Raw genomic sequence first — 23,968 nt, 5'->3', positions numbered from 1 at the left:
TGGCAGTGAAAAGTCGACATGCACACGTGCGCATGTGCCTGACCTGGGTTTGATCCCAGGCATCCCATAGGGTCCCCTGAGAACCACCAGGGGTGATTTCTGAGTACAGAGCCAGGAGTAAGCCCTAAGCACCTTCAGATGTGACCATCCTCCCCCAACCCCCACGTTTTATATAAAAGAGATACATCTGCTTGCTCACCTGTTTGGCAGAAAATGACAGAAGTGACGTTATACCCTCCAGGCAGGAATTCCAAAGCCCAGAAATAAGTTAGGGGAAAAACTGACATTTCCTACATTTTGCCCTTTTCTACCTGAATGCATTTCTAGAAGCTTTTCTAAAGCATTGGTCTCAGTTTTGTACATGAACCTTCCTTCCATGCCAATGAAAATTGTAGATGATGTCAAGTATGGGGGTCTTGAGCTGGCCCGTGCTGGTCCCCTGCCTGCATGCCCACCCCCACCTATATGCTTCCTGCCTCCTTCCCTCACCTACATGCTCCCGCCTCTTTCCCTCCTCCCACTTCTTATTGCCTGCAAGCCTGGCCCTACCAAAGCTGTTCCTTAACTGGCAGAGATCAGCAGAGAGGCCAATCACAATCTGAGCTCACAGCTTGCAGCCAGCATTTCCCCCTTTGAATTTCCTTGCGGCAAAACGAAAGGGGAACTGAGAAAAGGCAACACTAGGCCAAGGGCACAGTTTTGGATCAGGTTCTAGGGACAGCCTGGGAATATTTGGCATTTGAGTATAGTGTGACACCACTTTGACATGTTCTGTGCCCTATTGGCAGAGTTAAGATGTCTGAACACCAGAACTGGCTAGAGAGGCCTTGATTGATTGAAATGAAGACAGTTTCTGGTTCCTTTGTCTCTCTGAGGCTGCTGGCACAGTTCCACAATTTTTTTTTTTTTTTTGGTTCAGTTTATTTAGGTTCAGGACCACATCCAGCTGTAAGCATGGCTTACAGCTTACTCTTGGCACTATCCTCGGGGATCACTTCTGGCAGGGCCATATGGGATACAGGAGATGCAACCTGGGATAGATGCATGCAAGGAACTTCAGTTTCTACTTTCTATTTCGTGCTTGGGTTTACCCCCAACCTCCAGTTCCCTGAGTCATCTTCACCATCACACTCTTCCTTAATCTGTGTGGAAAAAACCTGTTGAGTGGGGACAGTTGCTGGCTCTTTGCAGCCTTTGTCTCCACTCAGTGGCGTCTGGAATGAGTCTCTTTGGGGTGCCGCCTAACTACAGTGTGAGGCTTGGCCCTGTCTCGAATCCAAAGTAGACAAAATCTTCCTGATAAATCCTAATCCCCGTTTTTGCTGAATGGATGATTTGATGCCCTCTGAGCACTTGCCTCTCACCCCACAGATCATGTCTTTTAGATTGCTTTTGCTTGGTTTTATGTTTTTTTTGTGTGTGTGTGTATGTGCATATGTGTGTATCTGTGTGCACACATATGTGCGTTATTTTTCTTCTCTTCCCCTTCTTTTCTTTTTCTTTTTATTTTATTTTATTTTTTTCGGCCACACCTGCTGGTGCTCAGGGGTTACTTCTGTTTCTCTGCTCAGAAATTACTCCTGGAAGGCTTGAGCGACCATATGGGATACCTGGGATTGAATGTGGGTCAACTGCCTGCAAGGGATATGCTGTGCGTACTGTGCTATCACTCTGGTCCCTCCTTTCTTTCATTTTTCTGTTTCGTTTTGTTTTTGTTTGGGGGCCACACCAAGCAATGCTCAGGGTTTACTCCTGGCTCTGCACTCAGGGATCACCCTGGTGATGTTGGGGAACTTAAGAGGATGCCAGGACTTGAACCTAGGTCATCTGCTTGCAAAACAAACAAACAAACACACACACACACACACACACAACTTTTTGCACACCTTGTTCTGTGCCAAATGCATCCCTCATGTGGAACCCCATACCTTCCAGTTGTACAGTGCTCAGCTAGGAAAGGCCACCTAACAGCAATAATCTTGTGCATGGAACTTCATTATTTTGTTTGGCAAAGAAAGTACCAGTTATAGACAAACACTTGCTTTTGAAGGTGTGGTCAGATCTCTGTCCTAGGCCCCCACACCCTCCTGAGCATAGTGGGCTAAGGTGCATACCAGCAGTTGGCAGTTGGCCTAAGAAATCCACAGTTGCAGGGCCGGAGAGATAGCATGAAGGTAGGACGTTTGCCTTGCATGCAGAAGGACGGTGGTTCGAATCCAGGCATCCCATATAGTCCTCCGAGCCTGCCAGGAGCGATTTCTGAGCATAGAGCCAAGAGTAACCCCTGAGCACTGCCTGGTGTGACCCAAAAACCAAAAAGTAAAAAGAAATTCACAGTTGTAGGGTTCTGCACAGATCACCTAGGAAGTGAGGCGCCCCTCCAGGTCTGGGCCTTCCCAGGCACTATAGTAGCCAGGTTCCTCGGTGGTGATGTTCATTCTATCCTATTCTACATTGTCGGCACCTCTGTGGAGTCATGGAAAACCATCTGACAGCAACTTAAGACCAGTTAGGTCTGAGTAGTCCTCATTCATTGTTGTTGGTTTTGAGGCCACACCCAGTAGTGCTCAGGATTACCTCTGTCTCTCTGCTCAGGGCTCACTCTTGGTGATCCTTGGAGGGCCCCATAGGATGTCAGTGATGGAACTCTGGTTCCTCATGCAAAAGCCAGCACTCCTGCCTGGAGTAGTCCAGCCTCACTTCATCTCCCATGTGCTCTCGTGTCCAGTTGACACTCCAGACCCATATGTGGAGCTTTTTGTACCCACCACCCCGGACAGCCGGAAGCGAACCCGACATCTCAACAATGACGTGGACCCCGTGTGGAACGAGACCTTCGAGTTCATTCTGGACCCAGATCAGGACAATGTGTTGGAGGTGGGTGAGAGAAGGGTCTGAATTAGATACTCTTTTCTGGTGTAGTTTGGATGCTCAGGACTGACACCTGGCTCTGTGCTCTGGGATCACTTCTAGTAAACTGAAGGAGCCATTTGAGGTGTCAGGGATGAACCTAGGCCAGCCGTGTGCAGGGGAACCTTGAGATGCCTTTCCCAAGGTACATAACCTATTCTGTTTCTTCCCCGCAGATCACACTCATGGATGCCAACTATGTTATGGATGAAACTCTGGGGACAACCACCTTCTTCATCTCCTCTTTGAAGGTGGGGGAGAAGAAGGAGGTGCCTTTCATTTTCAACCAGGTAAGCAGCACCACATGCTTGTTTCAACACTGCGTTTGGTGACATCCATTTATCCTAGAAAATTACACTTTGTGCTTAGACAGCTTACTCATTGATATGCATTATCATGGTTTTATAAAGCTCTAAAATTAATGAAACATCTGCAGGAATATTTCTGCTTCGAACAATTCTCAAATACATAGGGTCAGAACAGAGGAAGGTTATGATCATCTCTGTATTACCAGTTGCCTGTACATCAGAAATGTCAGTAATCTGGTTTGGGGCTTGTTTGTTTTGGGGGGACCACACCCAGAAGTGCTCAGGATTACTCTTGGCTTGCTCTTAGCAATCAGTCCTGGCCATACTTGTTCAATCATATGGGGGTTTGGGAATCAAATCTCCATCAGAACATACAAAGCAAGCACTTTACCTCTAGTAATAATTCTCCATACCATGTTGGTATTTTTCCCCAATTTTTTAATGGAGTCCACATCCAGGGGGTACTTATGGGATATTCCTGGCTCTGTACCTGGGAGTGATTCCTGGCATTATTTGGGGGCACCATAGTGTCTGCATTTGGTGTCCAAGGGCAAGAAAATAACCCTAGAGGATCAGGTATTAGGGAATGGGCAGTGGAGACAGTATCAAGGTTTTGGGGTCACATCGATGCCTTCAGCAGTGGAATCTTAGCTTGTCCTTGTCTTGCTGTTCTTGAGCATCTGTTGAGGATCCTGAGTGATGGAGCTACCACAAATGGGTGCTGTAGAAGTGACCATTTTGGGGTGACACAGCAGAGTTGAGCCACCCACTATCAGTCTCATGAGCATAGTGCTGAGAATCAGCTTTTTCCTGACCACGTTGCAACGTGACGTGGTCCATACAAGAAGGAAATTCTTTAAATATCTTCATTTGTCAGAAAATGACACTGAATTGTGTTACTGGCCATTCAATTTCCATTCTCCCATAATTGCATTTTGCAGACAGTTGGATTTTCTGTTTATGGAAGCTTTTCTGACAGAAATGGAAATGTAAAAAGCACAGGTTTATCCATGTCTCATTTTTCTTACTGAATATCCCGAACAACATCAAGTGTTTACCATCAAGTGTTTTCTCAGCCATCTTTGGTAAAGATTCCAGTTGAACCTTTGGAACGGAAACCAGACATAATGTGTGGAATGTGGGCTGAGCAAGGCTTTCATTGACAAAATAAATAGCAATTGTATTCATTGAGTTCGAGCCAGTTGCCCTTTTGACTTACAACTGAACTAGGGTTCATCTACGGGCATACAGTTCAGTTTGTAAAAGGATTCTTGGCTATTAACTTTAAAATGATGGGTTTGGGAGCCAGTGGGGAGGGCACATGGCTGACCTGAGTTTGATCCACAACATAACAGAAGGTCCCCTAAGGCTGGCAGGAATGATCTCTGAGAGCAGAGCCAAAAGTAGCCCCTGAGCTCCACAGGGTATGGCCTTAAGAGCAAAACAATAAAAGTAAAGAAAGTAATGGGGTTTTTTGTTTTGTTGTTTTGGTTTTTTTTTTTTTTTTGGGGGGGGGGTGTCCTAAATGACAATGCTTCAGAGAATTTCATGCATAGGGCAGTTGTCTGGGCAGACCAGTAGGTCTGATTGGTAGTTACAGGGGCATTTAGTGATTAAGAACACCACAGAGACCATTGTCACATGGAGGTTACAGTTTAGTTCAGGGGGTAGATTTTTGTATGGTTGATTTTAGTACCTACTTTCTTCTTTCCATTTTATTGGGGGCCACAACCCAGCAATGCTCAAGGCTGACTCCTGGCTCTGTACTCAGGGATCACTTGAGATCAAGGGATCCCTGCTAGGGATTGTCCCTGCTAGGCCAGTTACATATAAGGCTAGTAATACCCTGCCTGCTGTACCATCTCTCTGGTCCTCCTTTCTGTTTGTATGTTTTTGTTTTTGGACCATACCCTATGATGCTCAGGAGTAACACCTGTCTCTGAATTCAGGAATCACTCTTGGCAGTACTGAGCTATTTATTTTATCAATGTGGCACCAGGGATCAAACTATGTGTCACCAGGATCAGGGGTCTGACTTGGGTCAGCTGCATGTAAGCAAGTACTTTCTCTCTCTCTGTCTCTCTCTCTTTCTCCCTTCTTTTCTCCCTCCCCACTATCCTATCTCTCTGGCCCCTGGTTGCTATGCTTTTTATTTTCTGGGCCACACCTGGCAGCGCTCAGGGGTTACTCCTGGTTCTGCGCTCAAAAATCAATCCTGGTAGGTTCAAGGGACTATATGGGATGCTGGGAATTGAACCCAGGTCTATCCTGAGTCAGTCACATGCAAGGCAAATGCCTATCTCTGTGTTTTCACTTTGGCCCCTTGTTGCTATGCTTTTAACCTTTGTTTTGTTTTGTTTTGTTTTTTGGGCCACACCCATGTGATGCTCAGGGGTTACTCCTAGTTAAGCACTCAGAAATTGCCCCTGGCTTGGGGGGACCATATGGGATGCCGGGGGGATCGTCTTCCTTGGCTAGCGCTTGCAAGGCAGACACCTTACCTCTAGCGCCACCTCACTGACCCCTCCCTTTTTTTTTTTTTTGTTTTTGTTTTTGGGCCACACATGGCAGCATTCAGGGGCTACTTCTGCCTCTGAACTCAGAAATCACTTCTGACAGGCTCGGGGGGACCATATGGGATGCTGGGAATGGAACCTGGGTCTGTCTCGGGTCAGCCACATGCAAGGCAAATGCCCTATCACTGTGCTATCTCTCCAGCCCTATTTTTAACCTTTCTTAACTTAGTCGTGGATAGTCCTGTGCACCATTAGTGAGGACTATACTCAGTGCTACATGCTGGGAAGTTTCTTCTAGCCGTTAGAGGTTTCATTTTCCAGTGCTCCTATTGTAATTTTTATTCTATTGAGCTATAACCTACATGCAGGAAAACACACAAGTGTATATATTTTGATGGCATTTTTTGTTGTTGCATTAGTGTCCAGATCAAGAATTAGTATGTCACCTGCTGTCCCAGTGCCCCAGTCATGCCTCACTGTCTATACTGGCAGTCCCAGGGCTTTTGTCCCCAGTCTTCACTGCATATGAATTTCACATGTTTTCAGATCATGAACTACGAGTTCTTTAGATTCCAGACAGTTTTTCTGTCTTATGAATTATGCCTGACTGGATAGGCAGTTCTAGCTCACTATATTATCCAGTAACATGGATGGTGAAAAACTACAAAATAACTGTTAAAAATTCATTTTGTTTTGTTTTGTTTTATTTTGTTTTTTGGGTCACACTGGTAGCGCTCAGGGATTACTCCTGGATCTACGCTCAGAAATAGCTCCTGGCAGCTCAGGGGACCATAAGGGATGCCGGGGATTGAACCACATCCTTCTGCATGCAAGGCAAACGCCTTACCTCCATGCTATCTCTCCGACCCTCGTTTACATTTTTTAGGGTGTTTTCTAAATTCAAAAATAATCTGGAGATGGTCGCATGATAGAGAGTAGGTGCAGTAGGGAGAGTGCTTGCCTTGCATGTGGCTGACCAGATCCGATCCTCATCACCCCATATGGTCCCCTAAATCCTACCAAGAAGCGATTCTTGAGCACAGAGCCAGGACTCAGCCCTGAATACCACTGAGTATGGCTTCAAAACAAAAAATGATAATATGGAATTCTGTTTTTTTTTTTTTTTTTTGGTTTTTGGGCCACACCCTGTGACGCTCAGGGGTTACTCCTGGCTATGCGCTCAGAAGTTGCTCCTGGCTTCTTGGGGGACCATATGGGACGCCGGGGGATCGAACCGCGGTCCGTCCTAGGCTAGCGCAGGCAAGGCAGGCACCTTACCTCCAGCGCCACCGCCTGGCCCCTAATATGGAATTCTGAAATGATTGTGGCATTTGTTACATTCACACATCCATTTGCTGATCTAATCTGGCTAATATATGTTTTAGGTCACTGAAATGATTCTGGAAATGTCTCTTGAAGTTTGGTAAGTCCACCTATTATCATTGTTGTTTTGGATGCAAAATATGACTTGCAAGTCATTGCCTCATTTAATTGTTAAAGAACGGTTATTTAATCAGGAAAGAATTCTTTACTGGGAAATAAATCTGACAGCTTGGAAAGGAAAAGTTCCTTTGATAAAATTTTTTCTTGGATTTATCTCTATTCACTACAACACTCAAAAAACATAATAAGCCTACCCGCTTATCTATGCTTAGTAATTTGGTAATTAAATAGTACTTTAAGAAAGCACCTTCTTAGAAATGAGTGCAAGTATTTAAATTTATTTTCTTTGTTGAGTCAGGTAAATAAATACTCAAGGTTAGGGAAGCTTTCATGGAGAGGAAATAGAAATAATTATTTTGGGCCATATCAACCAGTTCCAAGGGCTTACTCCTGGCTCTGTGCTTCAGGATCACTTCTGGCAAAGCTCTGGGAACCTATGGGTTTCTGGGGATTGAACCCGGGTCAGTGCAAGGCAAGTGTCCTTCTTGCTATTGCTTTAGTCCCCAGGAAGTGATTTCATTTTTAATAAGTAGAAAAAGAAAGGAATAATGAGCCTCATCTTGTTCATAGAGGTCAGAGTTATCACAGACATTGGAGGCCATACAGCATCCACTTCTCCTGGATGAGCCTCCAGGGATGAGTATAAAGAAGCCACTGGCTTAGATTTCTGTAGTACTTCAGACCCCACACCTAAGTGAGGGGAGAGCCCCACCTGCCTCTGCCTCTCTCTGTCTCTTTAAACTTTGCTGTTGAAGTGGCTTTTCATCAAATTCATTGAAATACATTTCATATCAGTGTCCCATAAGTCTGTGTGTGTTTCTGACATCAAATACATACTAGATTGGACAAATGCTAGATACAGATGTTTTGGTTGGTTGGTTGGTTGGTTTGGTTTGGCTTTTGCTTTTGCCTTTGAGCCACACCTGGCAGTGCTCAGAACTTAGTCCTGGCTCTATACTCAGGGATGGGATCACTTCTGGCAGCTCACAGGGGACCATATGAAGTTCCAGGGCTGTAAGTGCCAGGTTGACCTCATGCAAGGTGCCATCACTGGATATGTGCCCATGCTAGATATGTCAAAGCTAGGCTTAGGCCTTTTTTTTTTCTCTTATTTTTATCCTTTTGTGTTTGTTGTGGGCCACACCAAGTGGTGCTCAGGCTTACTTCTGGCAGAATTAAGGCATCATGTGGGATGCTGGAGATAGAACCAGGTTGGCCTGTGCAAGGCAAGTGCCTCACTGCTATACTCGCTCCTGCCTTTTATTCATTTTATGTTTATTCTCTAGTTCTTTCCTGGTAGATTTGGGGGACTATATGGATAGTGCCAGGGACCAAGTCCTGGCCATCCAATGAAAGGCAAGCTCCTTAAACTCAGTACTTAACCTCTCTGCTTTCTCCCTGATCTTATGTGTTAGTTCTTTACCTTGTTTTATAAATTATTGCATTACTGACCACTCTCCTTCAAGATAGGTCAGAAGGAATCAAAGATCAGTCCAAGTTAATGTTATGCTATTTTGTTACATTGAGTTTTTCTTAAAAGTGGTATTGTTGAGGCCAGAGAGATAGCACAGCAGTAGAGCATTTGCCTTGCAAGCAGGCAACCCAGGATGGTCCTGGGTTCAGTTTCCATCATCACCTTTGCCCCAAAACAACAACAACAACAACAGCAAAATGGTATTGTTTGATATGATTAGAAATACTTATGTCCAGGGCCAGAGAGATAGCACAGTGGTAAGGCATTTGCCTTGCATGCAGCCAATTCAGGACTGACAGTGGTTCAAATCCCCGGCATCCCATGTGGTCCCCCTCCCTGTCCCCTCATGTGGTCCCCCTCCCCGTCCCCTGTCCCCCACCCCCTGTGCCTGTCAGCAGTGATTTCTGAGTGCAGAGCCAGGAGTAACCCCTGAGCACTACCAAGTGTGACCCAAAAACCAGAAAGAAAGAAAGAAAGAAAGAAAGAAAGAAAGAAAGAAAGAAAGAAAGAAAGAAAGAAAGAAAGAAAGAAAGAAGGAAGGAAGGAAGGAAGGAAGGAAGGAAGGAAGGAAGGAAGGAAGGAAGGAAGGAAGGAAGGAAGGAAGGAAGGTAAAGACAGAGAGAGAGAGAAAGAAAGAAAGAAAGAAAGAAAGAAAGAAAGAAAGAAAGAAAGAAAGAAAGAAAGAAAGAAAGAAAGAAAGAAAGAAAGAAAGAAAGAAAGAAAGAGAAGGAAGGAGGAAGGGAGGGAGGGAGGGAGGGAGGGAGGGAAGGAAGGAAGGAAGGAAGGAAGGAAGGAAGGAAGGAAGGAAGGAAGGAAGGAAGGAAGGAAGGAAGGAAGGAAGGAAGGAAGGAAGGGTGTATACATGGTACAATGGAGAAGGCACTTGCCTTACACATGGCCAGCCTGAGTTGCATCCTGGCATCCTCTATAGTGAGTGCCCTGAGTATTGCCAGCAGTGATTCCAGAGTCCTGAGCCAGGAGTGATTCCTGGATGTGGTACAAAAAAAAAAAGACCACTCAAGACAAACAAAAAAATAAGGTGACAAACAAAAAATGTTAAACATCCTAACAATTGAGTATCTGCTCAGAAACTAACTCCTCTGCTACACATTAAGTTATATGCTGACTCAAAATTGAGTCTGAGGGACTAGAGAGGTAATATATCAAGGAGGGCTCTTGCCTTTCATGCAGCCAGCCTGGGTTCCATCCCCGGCATCCCATATGGTCCCTCAAGCACTGTCAGGAGTGATCCCTGAGTGCAGAGCCAGAAATCATTCCTGAGCACCCCTAAGATTGATTCCTGCGTACATGGCCATAAGTAAATCTTGAGCATTGCCTGGTGTGACCCAAGCCACCTACCTCAAGATTTTTTTAATAAATTACTTCTGTGCTAATAGGTAAAGTGCTTACTCAGACTCCTAGTGTTTGGTGTTTGTCTGTGACTGTTCTGCCTCCCTGCTTTGGGCTGGGGTAGTGCAGACTAGGGGGTGTGGCCCCACAGGAGAAGATCTGGTTCCCCCACATTCCTCATCTCCTATAGATTTTGTGAATTGCTGAAGGGCTTTTACACCCCTGGCCCAGATGTTTGACTCAGATGAAATGATGAGTGTGTGTTTCTGCATTCTCTGTGGTGCTGTCCAGGGGTGTTTAATGTAGAGCCATGTTTTAGGAACTGGTTTGCACCCTCCAAGACCCAAATGGAACCCACAGATTTTTTTTTTTTTGTGGGTTGCATCAAAGCTTCAGTCATCTGATCTGTGGGACACCTGTGAAAGCTCCAGGGATTGGGACTCCCCCACAACATGGGCCCCGAAACATCTGCTTTTAGAAAATCTTGGTCCAGGGGCCAGAAAGATAGTACATATAGTGGTTAAGGTGCTTGTCTTGTACATAGCTGACCCAAGTTTAATCCTTGGCATCCCATAACATTCCCTGAGTCTCGCCAGGAGTTATCACTGGGTACAGAACCAGGAGTAACTCCTGAGCTCTGCCAAGTATTTCCCTACCCTACCCAAAAATACAAGAGAAAAGTAAGTTTTGGTCCAGAGGCTAGGGAGATACTACAGTAGGTAGGGTGCTTGCCTTGCAATAAACCAATGTGGGTTTAATTCTCAGCACCCTGTAGGAAGACTGGTTATGCAGAATGGAGCTGGATAGCCCAGGGTCATGCGTCAGTCATTCATATTTGATTTTTTCTTTTTTTAATTGAGTCACTGAAATTTGAGTCACTGTGAAATACAGATACAAAATTGCTGGTTGAGTTTCAGTCATATATTTCAACACCTTCTTCAATGCACGTTTTCATCACCAATGTCCTCAGTTTCTCTCCCTTCCTCAGCCTACCTCTGGCTCTGTAGCATCTGTAGCAGACATATATCATCATCATCTTCTTCTTCTTCTTCTTCTTCTTCTTCTTCTTCTTCTTCTTCTTCTTCTTCTTCTTCTTCTTCTTCTTCTTCTTCTTCTTCTTCTTCCTTCTTCTTCTTCCTTCTTCTTCTTCTTCCTTCTTCTTCTTCTTCTTCTTCTTCTTCTTCTTCTTCTTCTTCTTCTTCTTCTTCTTCTTCTTCTTCTTCTTCTTCTTCTTCTTCTTCTTCTTCTCTCTCTCGCTCTCTCTCTCGTTCTCTCTCTCTCTCTCTGGCTCTGTAGTAGACATTTATCCTCTTTCTCACACACATTCTTTCTCATCCTTTTTCCTTTTAGACACTGTGGTTTGTAGTACTGTTACTGAAGAGTATCCTGTATATCACATTCCCTCCTTTTAGCTTCCAGTTCTTGTCCAGACTGATCATTCTCAACACACATTGTCACAGTGCTCCCTTTTCTGCCCTAACTGCACTGCCCTGCTCTTTGTAACAAGCTTCCTACACTGGCACAGCCCTCCTGGCCCTCATCTGTAGTCTTTGGGTGTCATTCTCATGCAATGTTGTTTTTTATTATCTCACAAATGAGATCCCGCACCCTACTTTGTCTCCCCTGCTCCTTGGCCCTATCTCACTTAGCCTGATGCTCTCTGCCTGTGTCTCCACCGCCCCCCAGCTCTTCCCCGGACCTCCGCTTCAGCATGGCACTGTGCGACCAGGAGAAAAACTTCCGCCAGCAGAGGAGGGAGCACGTCAGGGAGAGCATGAAGAGGCTCCTGGGTCCAGGTGACTCCGAAGACCTGAATTCTGCTCGTGATGTGAGTCGAATCTTTTCCTTCCTCTTTTTTTTCCTATCTATCATGGTCCTCCTGTTCTGAGTTAATTCTGTGTGCCAAAGATTGAGATAGGTTCATCTCTGGTTTGTTTCTTTTTTTTTTTTTTTTTTTTTTTTTTTTTTGTTTTTTTGGGCCACACCCGTTTGACGCTCAGGGGTTACTCCTGGCTATGTGCTCAGAAATCGCCCCTGGCTTGGGTGGACCATATGGGACGCCGGGGGATCGAACCGCGGTCCTTCCTTGGCTAGCGCTTGCAAGGCAGACACCTTACCTCCAGCGCCACCTACCCGGCCCCTGGTTTGTTTCTTTGGGGACCATACCAAGTGATTCTCAAGGATCACTCATGGCTCTGCACTCACATCATTCCTGGTGGTGCTCGGGGGGCAGGGGTGAAACCCTCTAGGGTATCAGGGATCAAATCCGGTTGATCAAGTGCAAGGCAATTACTTTACCTACTGTCTTATAGCTCTGGGCCCTCTTCAGTTTTGTTTTATTTTGTTTTGTTTTAAGGCAAGGCCAGTTATTTCATACATGGGAGACTTTAGAGAAGGCCTTCAGGCACATTACCTATGTTTGGTAGTATTGATCAGATCAGGCTTTAGGAAGTGGCACCACCAGGTACAGACAAACCATCAATGGGTAAAGTTTAGCTTTGGCCATAAAAGGACCATGGGGTTAATTTTAGGCAAAAGTGAATCAGTGCTGGAAATAATAATTGCTGAAGGAGAAGGAAATGCAATATATCTTCTTAATGATACTGCAGTTTGCAAAAATAGGGACATGTGGAATGGAGAGATAAAAGGATTCCAAATTCTTCATATTTAATAGCAGGAGGTTCAGAGATCACCCCACACTAATCAGTCACTTAAAATAATGGCCACCACATTTTTTTTTCTCATCTTAATTATTAGATTATATGTATGTGTTGGTTTGAGGGCCACACATGGTCATTCTCAGGACCCTAAAAGGGCTGGTCTCTCCCATGAAGGCATGTACTCAAGCCTTTGAACTAGTTCCCTAATCCTTAAGAGATTTGTGGGGGGCCAGAGCCATAATACAAAGATGAGGGTACTTGCTTGTACATGACTGACCTGGGTTTGATCCCTGACTTTCCATTGGTTTCCCAAGCCCCACTAGGAGCAATCCCTGAGCATAGAGCCAGAATAAGGCCTAAGGACTGCTCAGTATGGCCCCAGACAAAAATACCATTTGAACAAATATTGAAAGAATAGTCATTCAACTATATTGATTTTTTTGGTTAGAGTCTAATAAAGTTTCAGTTATAAATCAATATGTTGTATAATCTAGTTTAGATAAATGTAAACAAATTTATGCATTTGTTAATCCATTCACTAATTATCTCATTTATCTTTCCACCTATTCATCTAGTTGCAATAGGTTCTTGTCCTAAAAACTCCAAAAGTAAATTATTGCAGTATAGTTATCAAATGATCATTTCATAACTTTCTTTTTTGGTTTTCGGGCCTCACCAGGCGATGCTCGGGAGTTACTCTTGGCTCTGTGCTTAGAAATCACTCTTGGTAGGTTTGGGGGACCTTATAGGATGCTGGATATCAAATCAGGGTCAGCTGTGTGCAATGCAAATGACCTATCTGTTGTGCTATCACTCTGTCTCATATTTCATAACTTTTTAAGTGGCATGGCATCATGTTTGACTTATTTCTGAACATTTTTTGTTAATTAAATCTTTTTAATTAAAAAACAATTTTTTTTTTTGGTTTTGGGGCCATACCTGGCAATGCTCAGAAATTATTCCTAGTGATGCTTATGGGTAGGAGGACCAAGGCAAGCGCCCTATTTGCTGTTCTATTATCTTTTTGGCTCAAAGAGTGTTTTATTTCTTGTTAATTAAATATTTTAAACCAGCGCTTTTTTGGGAAGTTAGTGTTTTTATTAAATGTACTAGTATCTCTTTTTGCTCACATCCAGGAGTGAAGCTGGCTGTAAATTAAGGATGAGGCTGCAGATCCCTTGTTTCTCTTCTTGGGTGATGCCTCAGAGGCATTTTGCAGTGAAGAGCTGCTGTGATTTCATGGGGGGTGTGCCTCTGCTGAAACTTTGCTGCTTGGGAGCTCAGGGCAAAGAAAAAATGTCTTTGTGGGGGGGGGGGGTCTTTAAAGGATCCATTTTCTCTATCGTGCTTCCTGCTGTACCTTCACAGACAAGGGCCCAACTCCTGCATGTGGGGACTCCAGCTGAATCAGGCCTAGCCCAGTGAGCACTTCCTTCTTTCTTTTCGTATTTCCCTGATTTGTGCACTGCTTGGGAAGCGGTGTTGTCACATTGGAAAACCTGTAGCAAGTGTTTCAGCCTCAATTCTGCAGATGTCTTTTTGTCCTATTGTTAGGCCTTGGAAATGGAGACATGATAATCTGTTTTCTCCATCTGCTTTTTATTGAGGTGCTAGGCAATTGAGATGCTGTGCTGGGTAGCTGAGGTGCTATGCTAGGTAGTTGAGATGCTATGCCAAGTACCTGAGATGAAATGGTGCTAACTTTCCCTCTGAGCTGCCTCTTCACACCCTTCAATCAGCTCTTGTCACTTCTCTGAGTCCTGCTCATGCCCTCAAGGCTGATTGGGGGTTCTCATTCTCTTCCACAGATGGGACACTCAGTGACTCTGTTAGGATCTGGAGTAGTAGACCACACAACTGGAATAAAGTTTAATACTTTAACCCATCTGCCAACAAAACCCCCATTGGCCAGCCAGGGCCATTCCCCAAAGGAGATGAGCCCTGCCTAAGGTCATGAGGAAGATTATATAGAGAAAGGATATAGAGAATTCCAACTTTCTGGTGATCCTTAAAATGACCTGCTCTTGTCTAGGGGTATCTTTCTACTGCTCCTTTGTCCTTCCCTGATAGGCTGCCTGGTATGACCAGGTAGCTTGGGTGGGGTCTATGGAAATAGGTTTGTGAAGACCTAAAATGTGGCTTACACTATGTGGTCCTTAAAAAATGGCATCTCTCCCGCTCAGAAACTGAGAATAAGCCTGTCATGTGGCCTTTACAAAATGGTGTCCCTCATTAAAAATTCAGGTCCTGCATAGAGACCAGGACCTTCCTAGTCTGGCTTTCTCACCTGTCCCCATGTGGGTCAGGGTACTAATCTAGGAGGAGGCCGCACTGAATGAGGTTCCTCACTGAGGCTCAGGTGTGGAGGGGAGACAGCTGAGAAGGTGAAAATGAGTCTGATGCACTTTTTTTTGTTTGTTTTGTTTTGTTTTAATTTTTATTTAAGCACCATGATTACAAACACGATTATAGTTGGGTTTCAGTCATAAACACCCCCTTCACCAGTGCAACATTCCCACCCCCAATGCCCTCCCCTTCCTTCCCATTCCCTGCCTATATTCAAGACAGGCATTCTACTACAGTTATTTTTTTTGAAGTTCAGTAAGCTGTTTTATTTTTTTTTTCTTAAAGGATAAGTTTAAAAAAATACAGTAGTAAAGATGTAAAAGTGGCAATCACCGTTGTTTGCATAGGCCCAGCAAAATATGGGGGAAATGGGGGAAAAAAATCCTTGGCCTGATTACAAGAAGGCCTCACCCCAGAAGTTTATTGACATAAGACTGACTCTGGGTTCCAGGCATACCAGTCTGTTCAACCCCTGAGCCATTCTCCATGGTCCTGGGGAACTTTTTCACACGTTAGCTGTTGTTGGTGTCAAGTTCCTGTATTAAAAGATTCTGGATTCTGTTTGCACTTTTTTTTTAAAATCACACCCAGCTGTGCTCAGGGTTCACTCCTGATTCTGTGCTCAGGAATCACTCCTGGCAGGGCTTGGGGGACCATACGGGGTGCTGGGGATTGCACCTTGATGGGCCGCTTGCATGGCCAGCACCCTCCCATTGTCCTGATCTTTCTGGTCTACAAGATGTATTTTGAGTCTTGAAACTGAACCTGCACAATCCCAGTTCCTATTGCCACAGCCTCTCCTTTCTGTGCCCCCATATTGCTTACCTCTCATGGCCCCTAAAATTGGACAGCCCTTGAGGTGAGGGGGACAGACAGGTAGGGTTTCCCCTTCGTGCAGTGAGTCTGCTACAACCATCGAAACACTAAGGAAAATTGGCAGATCACTCAGAGATCTTTGCTTCATTCCTCAGAAAGTTCAGAACATTGAGAGCAGCCATGAGGGCCCGGAGAGATAGCACAGCAGCGTTTGCCTTGCAAGCAGCTGATCCAGGACCAAAGGTGGTTGGTTCGAATCCCGGTGTCCCATATGGTCCCCCGTGCCTGCTAGGAGCTATTTCTGAGCAGACAGCCAGGAGTAACCCCTGAGCACCGCTGGGTGTGACCCAAAAACCAAAAAAAAAAAAAAAAAAAAAAGAGAGAGCAGCCATAAGCAACCTATTCAGGCTTAATACCACCATACTTGTTGTTCTGTGCTTTTTTTTTTTTTTTTTTTAATATTTTGAGCCTCACCTGGCCTCACCCAGGGCTCACTCCTGGCAGGACCCTCTGGGGTGCCAGGTTCGGCTTGCCCCTGTGCTTCCTCTCTGGCCCTGTCCATGCTCATTTAATCTGTAAAATGAGTGCTGATCTCTGTTCTCTCTCCTGCTTGAGGTTGTCTCTGTCTACTTCACTTCTACCAATCCTTGTATAGGATGTGGGGAAATGGTCAGCTGAGCATTGTAGGATGAGGTCTCAGTCATTTCCTTGTAGGTATGTTCAGGGTTAGTTCTCTCTCTGGGCTCTGGAATGTAGGGCAGTTGGCACTTTGGAAAATTGACTCGGCAAAAACAGAAGAAAGGTTTGGTTCTGTTTTCATGTTTCAAATCGCTAAAATATATGGATGGATGGCTTCAGGTAAATTAGAAGGAAAGAGTAGAGGTAAATACAAGTATAGCAACATTTCTGACATCTTTTTTTTTCTTTATCTGCCTGATCTTTCTAAAGATAAGGAAAAGGGATTAATTTTGAAGTGAAAACTACTAACAGTAATCGTAGAGGGGCTGGAGAGGTCAGGCCACATGCCTACAGGTCACAGTGCTCCCTCTCCTGCTGTGTGTGTCCTGAGGAGGACATGTGGGCATTTCCTGGACTGAGAGGTGGGCACAGCGAAACCACTTGATAAGGCAAATTGATTCAATAGCTTTGGGGGTGTTGCAAGTCAGCCCCTGAAGAGGTTGACTGATGGAGGGATGGAGGATGATGGCCTTGCAAGAGGAGGCCAATATGGTCTCAGGCTCATTCCCTCAGAGCAGCTGTTTCTACTCACAGAATTTAGAGGCGCAAAATACCTGATTTCATCAGGCCCACAATTATGGGCTATGACCAACTCCCTTCTCTCAGCAATTCTCCTCCCTCGATGTGTGTATGTAAATATTTTAGGAATTATTATGTTACTGACCCTACCCAGATGGTGATTGTGCTCTACCCTAGGGTGTGACCTGGCATTCTGCCCCCACCCTAGGGTGGTACCTGATTCTGCTTCCACCATTGGGTGGTATCTGATCCCACCATTGGGTGGTACCTGATTCTGGGGGATAAAAACAAGGGTCTGTGGAAGGTGAGAGGCTTTTTGGCTGGAACTTATGCTGAGTCTTTGGACTTCAGTCTTGTCCACCGAATAAAGCTAATATTTCCACAAGCCTGACTGCAAGCTGTTTACGCGCCATTTCACCTCAGAACCATCAGCTGGACAGGGTGGCAGAGCGTGCTCTGAGCTGGAGGGAAAGACCTCATCCTCCATCCCTTCATCAGTCAACCTCTTCAGGGGCTGACTTGCAACATAATGGCACCCGAACAGGGACCTTTTTAAAGAAAACTCAGTTTGTTATTTCTTCAATTGTTCGGGATTCCCCTATTCCCAATGCCAAGGTTTTTTACATCGATGGAATCCAAAATGGAAAATGAGGAATAACCGGAGACAACATTAATATGACCATAGATACCAAATATAAATCTGCACAGAAAGTTGAATTAGCAACGTTAATTTACCTATTAGAAAATGTATCTGAAAATAAAAAAAAAGAAAATGTATCTGAAGCCATGAATATAGTTTCTGATTCTTTGTATGTGGTAAATTTATGTCATGTGATAGCCACTGCTTCCCTTAATGCTAATAACCCGATCATACAGAACTTACTTAAACGGTTACAGCAGCTTCTTCAAAAACAAACTGAGCTCATCTTCATCACGCATATTAGAGCCCACTCAGGTCTGCCAGGACCGATGGCTCTAGGAAATAAAACTGCTGACTTGCTATCAATGCGTATATTTAAATCACCTGTAGAGGAACATTCAGCCCTACACACAAATGCTCGCCGTTTACATGTGAATTACCAAATTCCATGGAGGCAAGCTAGAGAAATTGTTGAAAACTGCAACATATGTGCACCGTTAACAAAAAAGACTCACATAGCAGGAGCAAACCCAAGAGGCTTACAGTCTAATGAACTTTGGCAAATGGATATAACTCAGATTTATTTCCAAGAAAACCTTATCTTCATGTTGTGGTGAACACTTATTCTCGTTTTATGTGGGCAATTCCCATGTCTTCTCAAAAATCCAAGGCTGTTTGTAGTTTTCTTTTATAATGTTTTTCTGTGATGGGTATTCCATATTCTATAAAAACTGATAATGGGCTAGCCTATGTTAGCAAAACTTTTGAATTTTTTTGTAAAGAATGGCAGATAGGGCCCGGAGAGATAGAACAGCGGCGTTTGCCCTGCAAGCAGCTGATCCAGGACCTAAGGTGGTTGGTTCGAATCCCGGTGTCCCATATGGTCCCCCGTGCCTGCCAGGAGCTATTTCTGAGCAGACAGCCAGGAGTAACCCCTGAGCACTGCCAGGTGTGGCCCAAAAACAAAAAACAAAAAAAAAAAAAAAAAAAAGAATGGCAGATAATGGGCCCGGAGAGATAGCATAGCGGCGTTTGCCTTGCAAGCAGCTGATCCAGGACCAAAGGTAGTTGGTTCAAATCCCGGTGTCCCATATGGTCCTCCATGCCTGCCAGGAGCTATTTCTGAACCCCTGAGCACCGCTGGGTGTGACCCAAAAAACTAAAAAAAAAAAGAAAAAAGAATGGCAGATAAGACATCTCAAAGGAATTCCTTACAATTGTAGGGGACAGGCCATTGTAGAAAGGACTCACAGAACCTAAAAAAGTCAATTACAGAAAAATAGAAAAAAGAGGTTTACCACCAACGGATTTGCTATCTTTGATTCTTATCACACTAAATTACTTAACTTACCCAAAGGGGAAAGTTACACTGCAGTGAAAGACATTTTAAAGAAGATATTCTGAGACAAGAAACAACCCATAAACCTATTTGGATCAAGGAGGATGAAAAATGGATAGCTGGATATCGTCTCCTAAGAGGAAGGGGTTATGCCTATGTTTCTACAAATGACAACCCTCCCAAGAAATTTTGGGTTCCATTACGCCTTGTTAGAAATCGGGCTAGCACAAATGATCAGGTTCAGACTTTAAACTCCCCTTCAGAGCAAAAACAGAATACTCCAGACACTAACAGCAGTAATATTGCTGAGGTCTCTGGGGCAGGGAACAAGGATTTAGCTGTCACACACCATACATTGAGTGAGACTGATGGTAGTGATAAACCCTTACATTCCGAGATGCAAAAGGAAAAACAGGAACATGTATTAACTGGGCTCCAAAATATAGGAAACTCTTGCTACATGAACTCAATATTGCAATTCTTGTATAATATTTCAGACTTGACCCAGTATTTTCATCAAGATCATTATAAAAAGAATATTAACAAGAAAAATCCGATGGGACATGAAGGTAAATTAGCCGAAGAATTTGGTTGGCTCATCAAAACCATGGGAAATGGATTTCATAGATATATTAACCCTGAAAGCTTCAAAGAAACAATTGATTTACTTAATGACAAAATTAAGCAGGATCCACACTCTACTGATGTTCCTAATAGAGGGACTACATCAGGACTTCTTACTGTAAATCTAATGACAGACAAAACTACACATCTTATGGAAAATGAAAATTATGAACAATTTAGTCCATAACACCAAAAGGCTCACAAACCTATTATTATCTCTTTCAAGGACAATTCAAATCTATACTACAGTGTCTCACATGCCACCAAAAGTCTGAAGTTTATGAGACATGTGTTCATTTGCCTCTGGCTGTTACATCTACAGATAAATGTACATTACAGAAATGCCTCTCTGAATTTTTTAAAGAAGAAGAGTTAAGGGCCGGGCGGTGGCGCTGGAGGTAAGGTGCCTGCCTTGCCTGCGCTAGCCTAGGACGGACCGCGGTTCGATCCCCCGGCGTCCCATATGGTCCCCCAAGAAGCCAGGAGCAACTTCTGAGCGCATAGCCAGGAGTAACCCCTGAGTGTCACAGGGCGTGGCCCAAAAACCAAAAAAAAAAAAAAAAAAAAAAAAGAAGAGTTAAGGGATGACAACAAAGTTCTGTTCAACAGCTGCAAAACTAGAAGGGATTTTTCAAAGAAAATGTACTTATGAAAACTGCCACCAGTACTTATAATACACTTGAAACGTTTTGCTTTTGATGGCAAACAAATAAAAAAATTGCACACTTATGTAGATTTTCCTTTAGAAGACCTCAATTTAGTAGAATTCACTTCAGAGAATAAAAGCAAGATTAAGAAATACAACTTATCGGGCCTGGAGAGATAGCACAGCGGTGTTTGCCTTGTAAGCAGCCGATCCAGAACCAAAGGTGGTTGGTTCGAATCCTGGTGTCCCATATGGTCCCCCATGCCTGCCAGGAGCTATTTCTGAGCAGACAGCCAGGAGTAACCCCTGAGCATCGCTGGGTGTGGCCCAAAAACCAAAAACCAAAAAAAAAAAAAAAAAAGAAAGAAATACAACTTATCATCAGTGTCAAACCATTATGGTAAAGTTCACTATGGACACTGTACTTCATACTGTAAAATTGCTGCAAAACAACACTGGATCAATTTTGATGACAAGAAGATCAAAAAAGTCCCTAATACATTGGTGAAATCCACAGCAGCATACATCCTGTTTTACACTTCTTAAAGATCTACAATGAACACCAGATAATCATTTTACTTCCTTATCGGTTGCTATTAATGCTCTAGGATTCTTTCCACAGGCATGATCAATGAATATGGATTGAAAATCATGGACTCCCAATGTGTTTCCTTGTATGATGGATTTATGTCTTAATTTCATTATTTCTCTAGGTCTCATGAAATCTTACAATTTAATTTAGTCAAGGTTCACCTGAAAGAAAAATTTCTCATCATATTAATGTTGTTTTTCTTTCCAGCTATACTCATTTTTTCTAGGTATACTTATTTAACGACTTTCACTCTTTTTATTTTAACATCATTGCTTTATTTCCCTCAATTTAGGTTTTAAGACGCTGACATAATAATAATTTTTAGGTGGACTTTCTTCACAGTGCTTCTGGCCTATGATTGACTCATTCAATAAAAAATATCTGGCTTCACTATGTCGACTCCTGAAATTTTTCACTAAGAAGGAAGACATTGGACCCGAAACACCTGTGCCAAGGATAGGACTGACTTCTGTAAAGAGCAATTCCTCATTTATCCTGAATTCATAGTTACATGAAAAATCAGATGACACGATCATCTCCACACTATGCAGGAACATGGGCTTTAGGAGCAGTTTAATAGCTGCTCATGGGGCTGGCAGGATGTGAATGTCTGTGCTACATAAGTGCTCTCAGCAAACTTTACCAGCCCTGATCCATGTCAGGCATTTTCCCAACTGGGGTGGCTGAGGTACCTGGCTCAGCAGAGAGGTGCAAGCACTTTTTTCTTGAGACTGTCCCTCATTCCCCACTAGACCAAATCGCAGGCAACAGAACATGTGGCTCAGTGAGCCTAAAAGCAGGGAGTGGCTTTTGAACCTTTTGAGCATGTCATGGGACCCCACTGACTCATTGATAGCAGTCAGAGGGAGTCCTACGGGATGTATTCTAGGGTCATGTAACATTTATTTCAGATTTTTTGGGATCCATTATAATACTTAGGACAACAATTACATGTAACTTGAAGAGACAGGTACTGTTAGTAAAATATAGAAATTCTGGAGCTGGAGTACAGCAGGGAGGGTGTTTGCTTTGCTTGAGGCAGACGTGAATTCAATCTCCAGTACCTCATATGGTCCCTAAGTATTGCAAGTCAGCCCCTAAAGAGGTTGACTGATGGAGGAATGGAGGATGAGGTCTTTCCCCTCCAGCTCGGAGCACGCGTCTGCCACCCCGTCCAGCTAATAGTTCTGAGGTGAAATGTTGGGTAAACAGCTTGCAGACAGTCAGCTTGTGAAAAATATTAGCTTTATTCGGTGGACAAGACTGAAGTCCAAAGTCTCAGCCTTAGTTCCAGCAAAAAGCCCCCCCACCCCCCTACCCCACCCCCCCCACCCCCCCCCCCCACCCCGCCTCCCCCAGAATCAGGTACTACCCAAAGGTGGGATCAGATACCACCCAATGGTGGAAGCAGAATCAGGTACCACCCTAGGGTTGGGGGCACGATTGCCAGGTCACACCTAGAGTAGGGCACAATCACTGATCAGGGTAGGGTCAGTAACATAATAATCCCCTAAAATATTTACATACACAACATGGGGGGGAGGAGAATTGCTGAGAGATTTTGCGCCTCTAAATTCTGTGAGTAGAAACAGCTGCTCTGAGGGAATGAGCCTGAGACCATATTGGCCTCTTGCAAGGCCAGTAAGTCTTCCTCAGGAAACACATGGGTCCTCCTCAGGTTGCATATATATCTGTAGGACATAAGTTATTCTCAGCATACAGGCAGGGCCCCAAGGCCACTGATTTATGTCTACCAGGTAAGCCCCCCTGGGTGAGGGGCCATTTCAGCTGAGCACCTGAACGGAGATCACAACTCTGCCCTATTTAATGTATATTCACAGTCACAGCTGTAGGAAGCAGCTTCCAGGCTCTTCTTTTCTGGAGAGGACATCAGGACTTTTCCAAGTGTGTTCAGGTGCATGGGTCATATCAGCTGGAGGGAACAAGGTGCCACTCTTCTTACTTGGAGATTCATTGTTGTTTAGAGAGTTAGGGATAGGTGTGCCAGGATTGAGGGCTTTGTGGTGATTAGTTTATATAGCAACATAGAGACTGTTTTTTAAGCTTCAGTATGTCAGAGTCCTCTGAGAAAGTGGCTTTTCTCTAGAATGTGGCAGGCCTTGTTTAGTCAGTTGAAGGCCTGAAGGGAACAAAAATGAGCCTCTCCCAGCAAGAGGGAGTCTCTTAGTCTTTTTTTTTTTTTTTTTTTTTTTTTTTAGTTTTTAGGTCACACCTGGGTTACTCCTGGCTCTATGCTCAGAAATTGCTCCTGGTAGCTCAGGGGACCATAGGGGATTCGAACCACTGGGTGTGACCTTCTGCATGAAAGGCAAATGCCTTACCTCCATGCTATCTCTCCAGCCCCAAGTCTCTTAGTCTTGAAGTTGGAATTGCACCCAAAAACTGGCTCCCTGGATCTGTCAGAGCCTTTAAATATATACACATAAATATACCTAACATATCATTTCAGTTTATTTAGGTATAAACTATAGCTAAAACTACTAATGAAACCAAAACTTTAGTTACGTTCACTAAAAATTTCAAGTCCTTTTTTTTTTTTTTTTTTGGTTTTTGGGCCACACCCGGTAAGGCTCAGGGGTTACTCCTGGCTATGTGCTCAGAAGTTGCTCCTGGCTTGGGGGACCATATGGGACACCGGGGGATCGAACTGCGGTCCGTCCAAGACTAGCGCAGGCAAGGCAGGCACCTTACCTTTAGCGCCACCGCCCGGCCCCAAAATTTCAAGTTCTTAATTATAAAATGGCATCTAGGTAAAAGAAATGGATGGTAAAGAAATTTGATTCTGTTTCTCCAAAGAACTGACTAATTTGGAACCAATGAGATAAAACTTTTTGTTTGTTTGTTTTTGTCTCTTTTTTTTTTTTTGGTCACACCCAGTGATGCTCAGGGCTGACTTCTGGCTCTACCTCCATTCAGGGATCACTCCTGGTAGGCTCAGAGGCCATATGGAATGCTGGGGATCAACTCTAGGTTAACTGTGTGCAAGGCTAATACCCTTCCTGCTGTGCTATTACTCCAGCCCGAAG

The 23,968-nt window shown here is 44.1% G+C and overlaps 1 protein-coding gene across 1 annotated transcript in view; it reads left to right on the top strand.

Moving 5' to 3' along the window:
• Positions 1 to 23,968, top strand: part of PLA2G4A (phospholipase A2 group IVA) — a 109,478-nt gene that overhangs the window by 22,404 nt on the left and 63,106 nt on the right. Inside the window, exons 3-6 of the mRNA XM_049777570.1 lie at positions 2,729 to 2,877; positions 3,087 to 3,200; positions 7,120 to 7,157; positions 11,688 to 11,829. Of these exons, the coding sequence (XP_049633527.1) occupies positions 2,729 to 2,877; positions 3,087 to 3,200; positions 7,120 to 7,157; positions 11,688 to 11,829 (443 nt within the window). The remainder of the gene's footprint in view (positions 1 to 2,728; positions 2,878 to 3,086; positions 3,201 to 7,119; positions 7,158 to 11,687; positions 11,830 to 23,968) is intronic.

Source organism: Suncus etruscus, chromosome 7 (genome assembly GCF_024139225.1).
Source record: "Suncus etruscus isolate mSunEtr1 chromosome 7, mSunEtr1.pri.cur, whole genome shotgun sequence".
Lineage (NCBI taxonomy): Eukaryota > Metazoa > Chordata > Mammalia > Eulipotyphla > Soricidae > Suncus > Suncus etruscus.
This window is presented reverse-complemented; position numbering and strand designations above follow the sequence as displayed.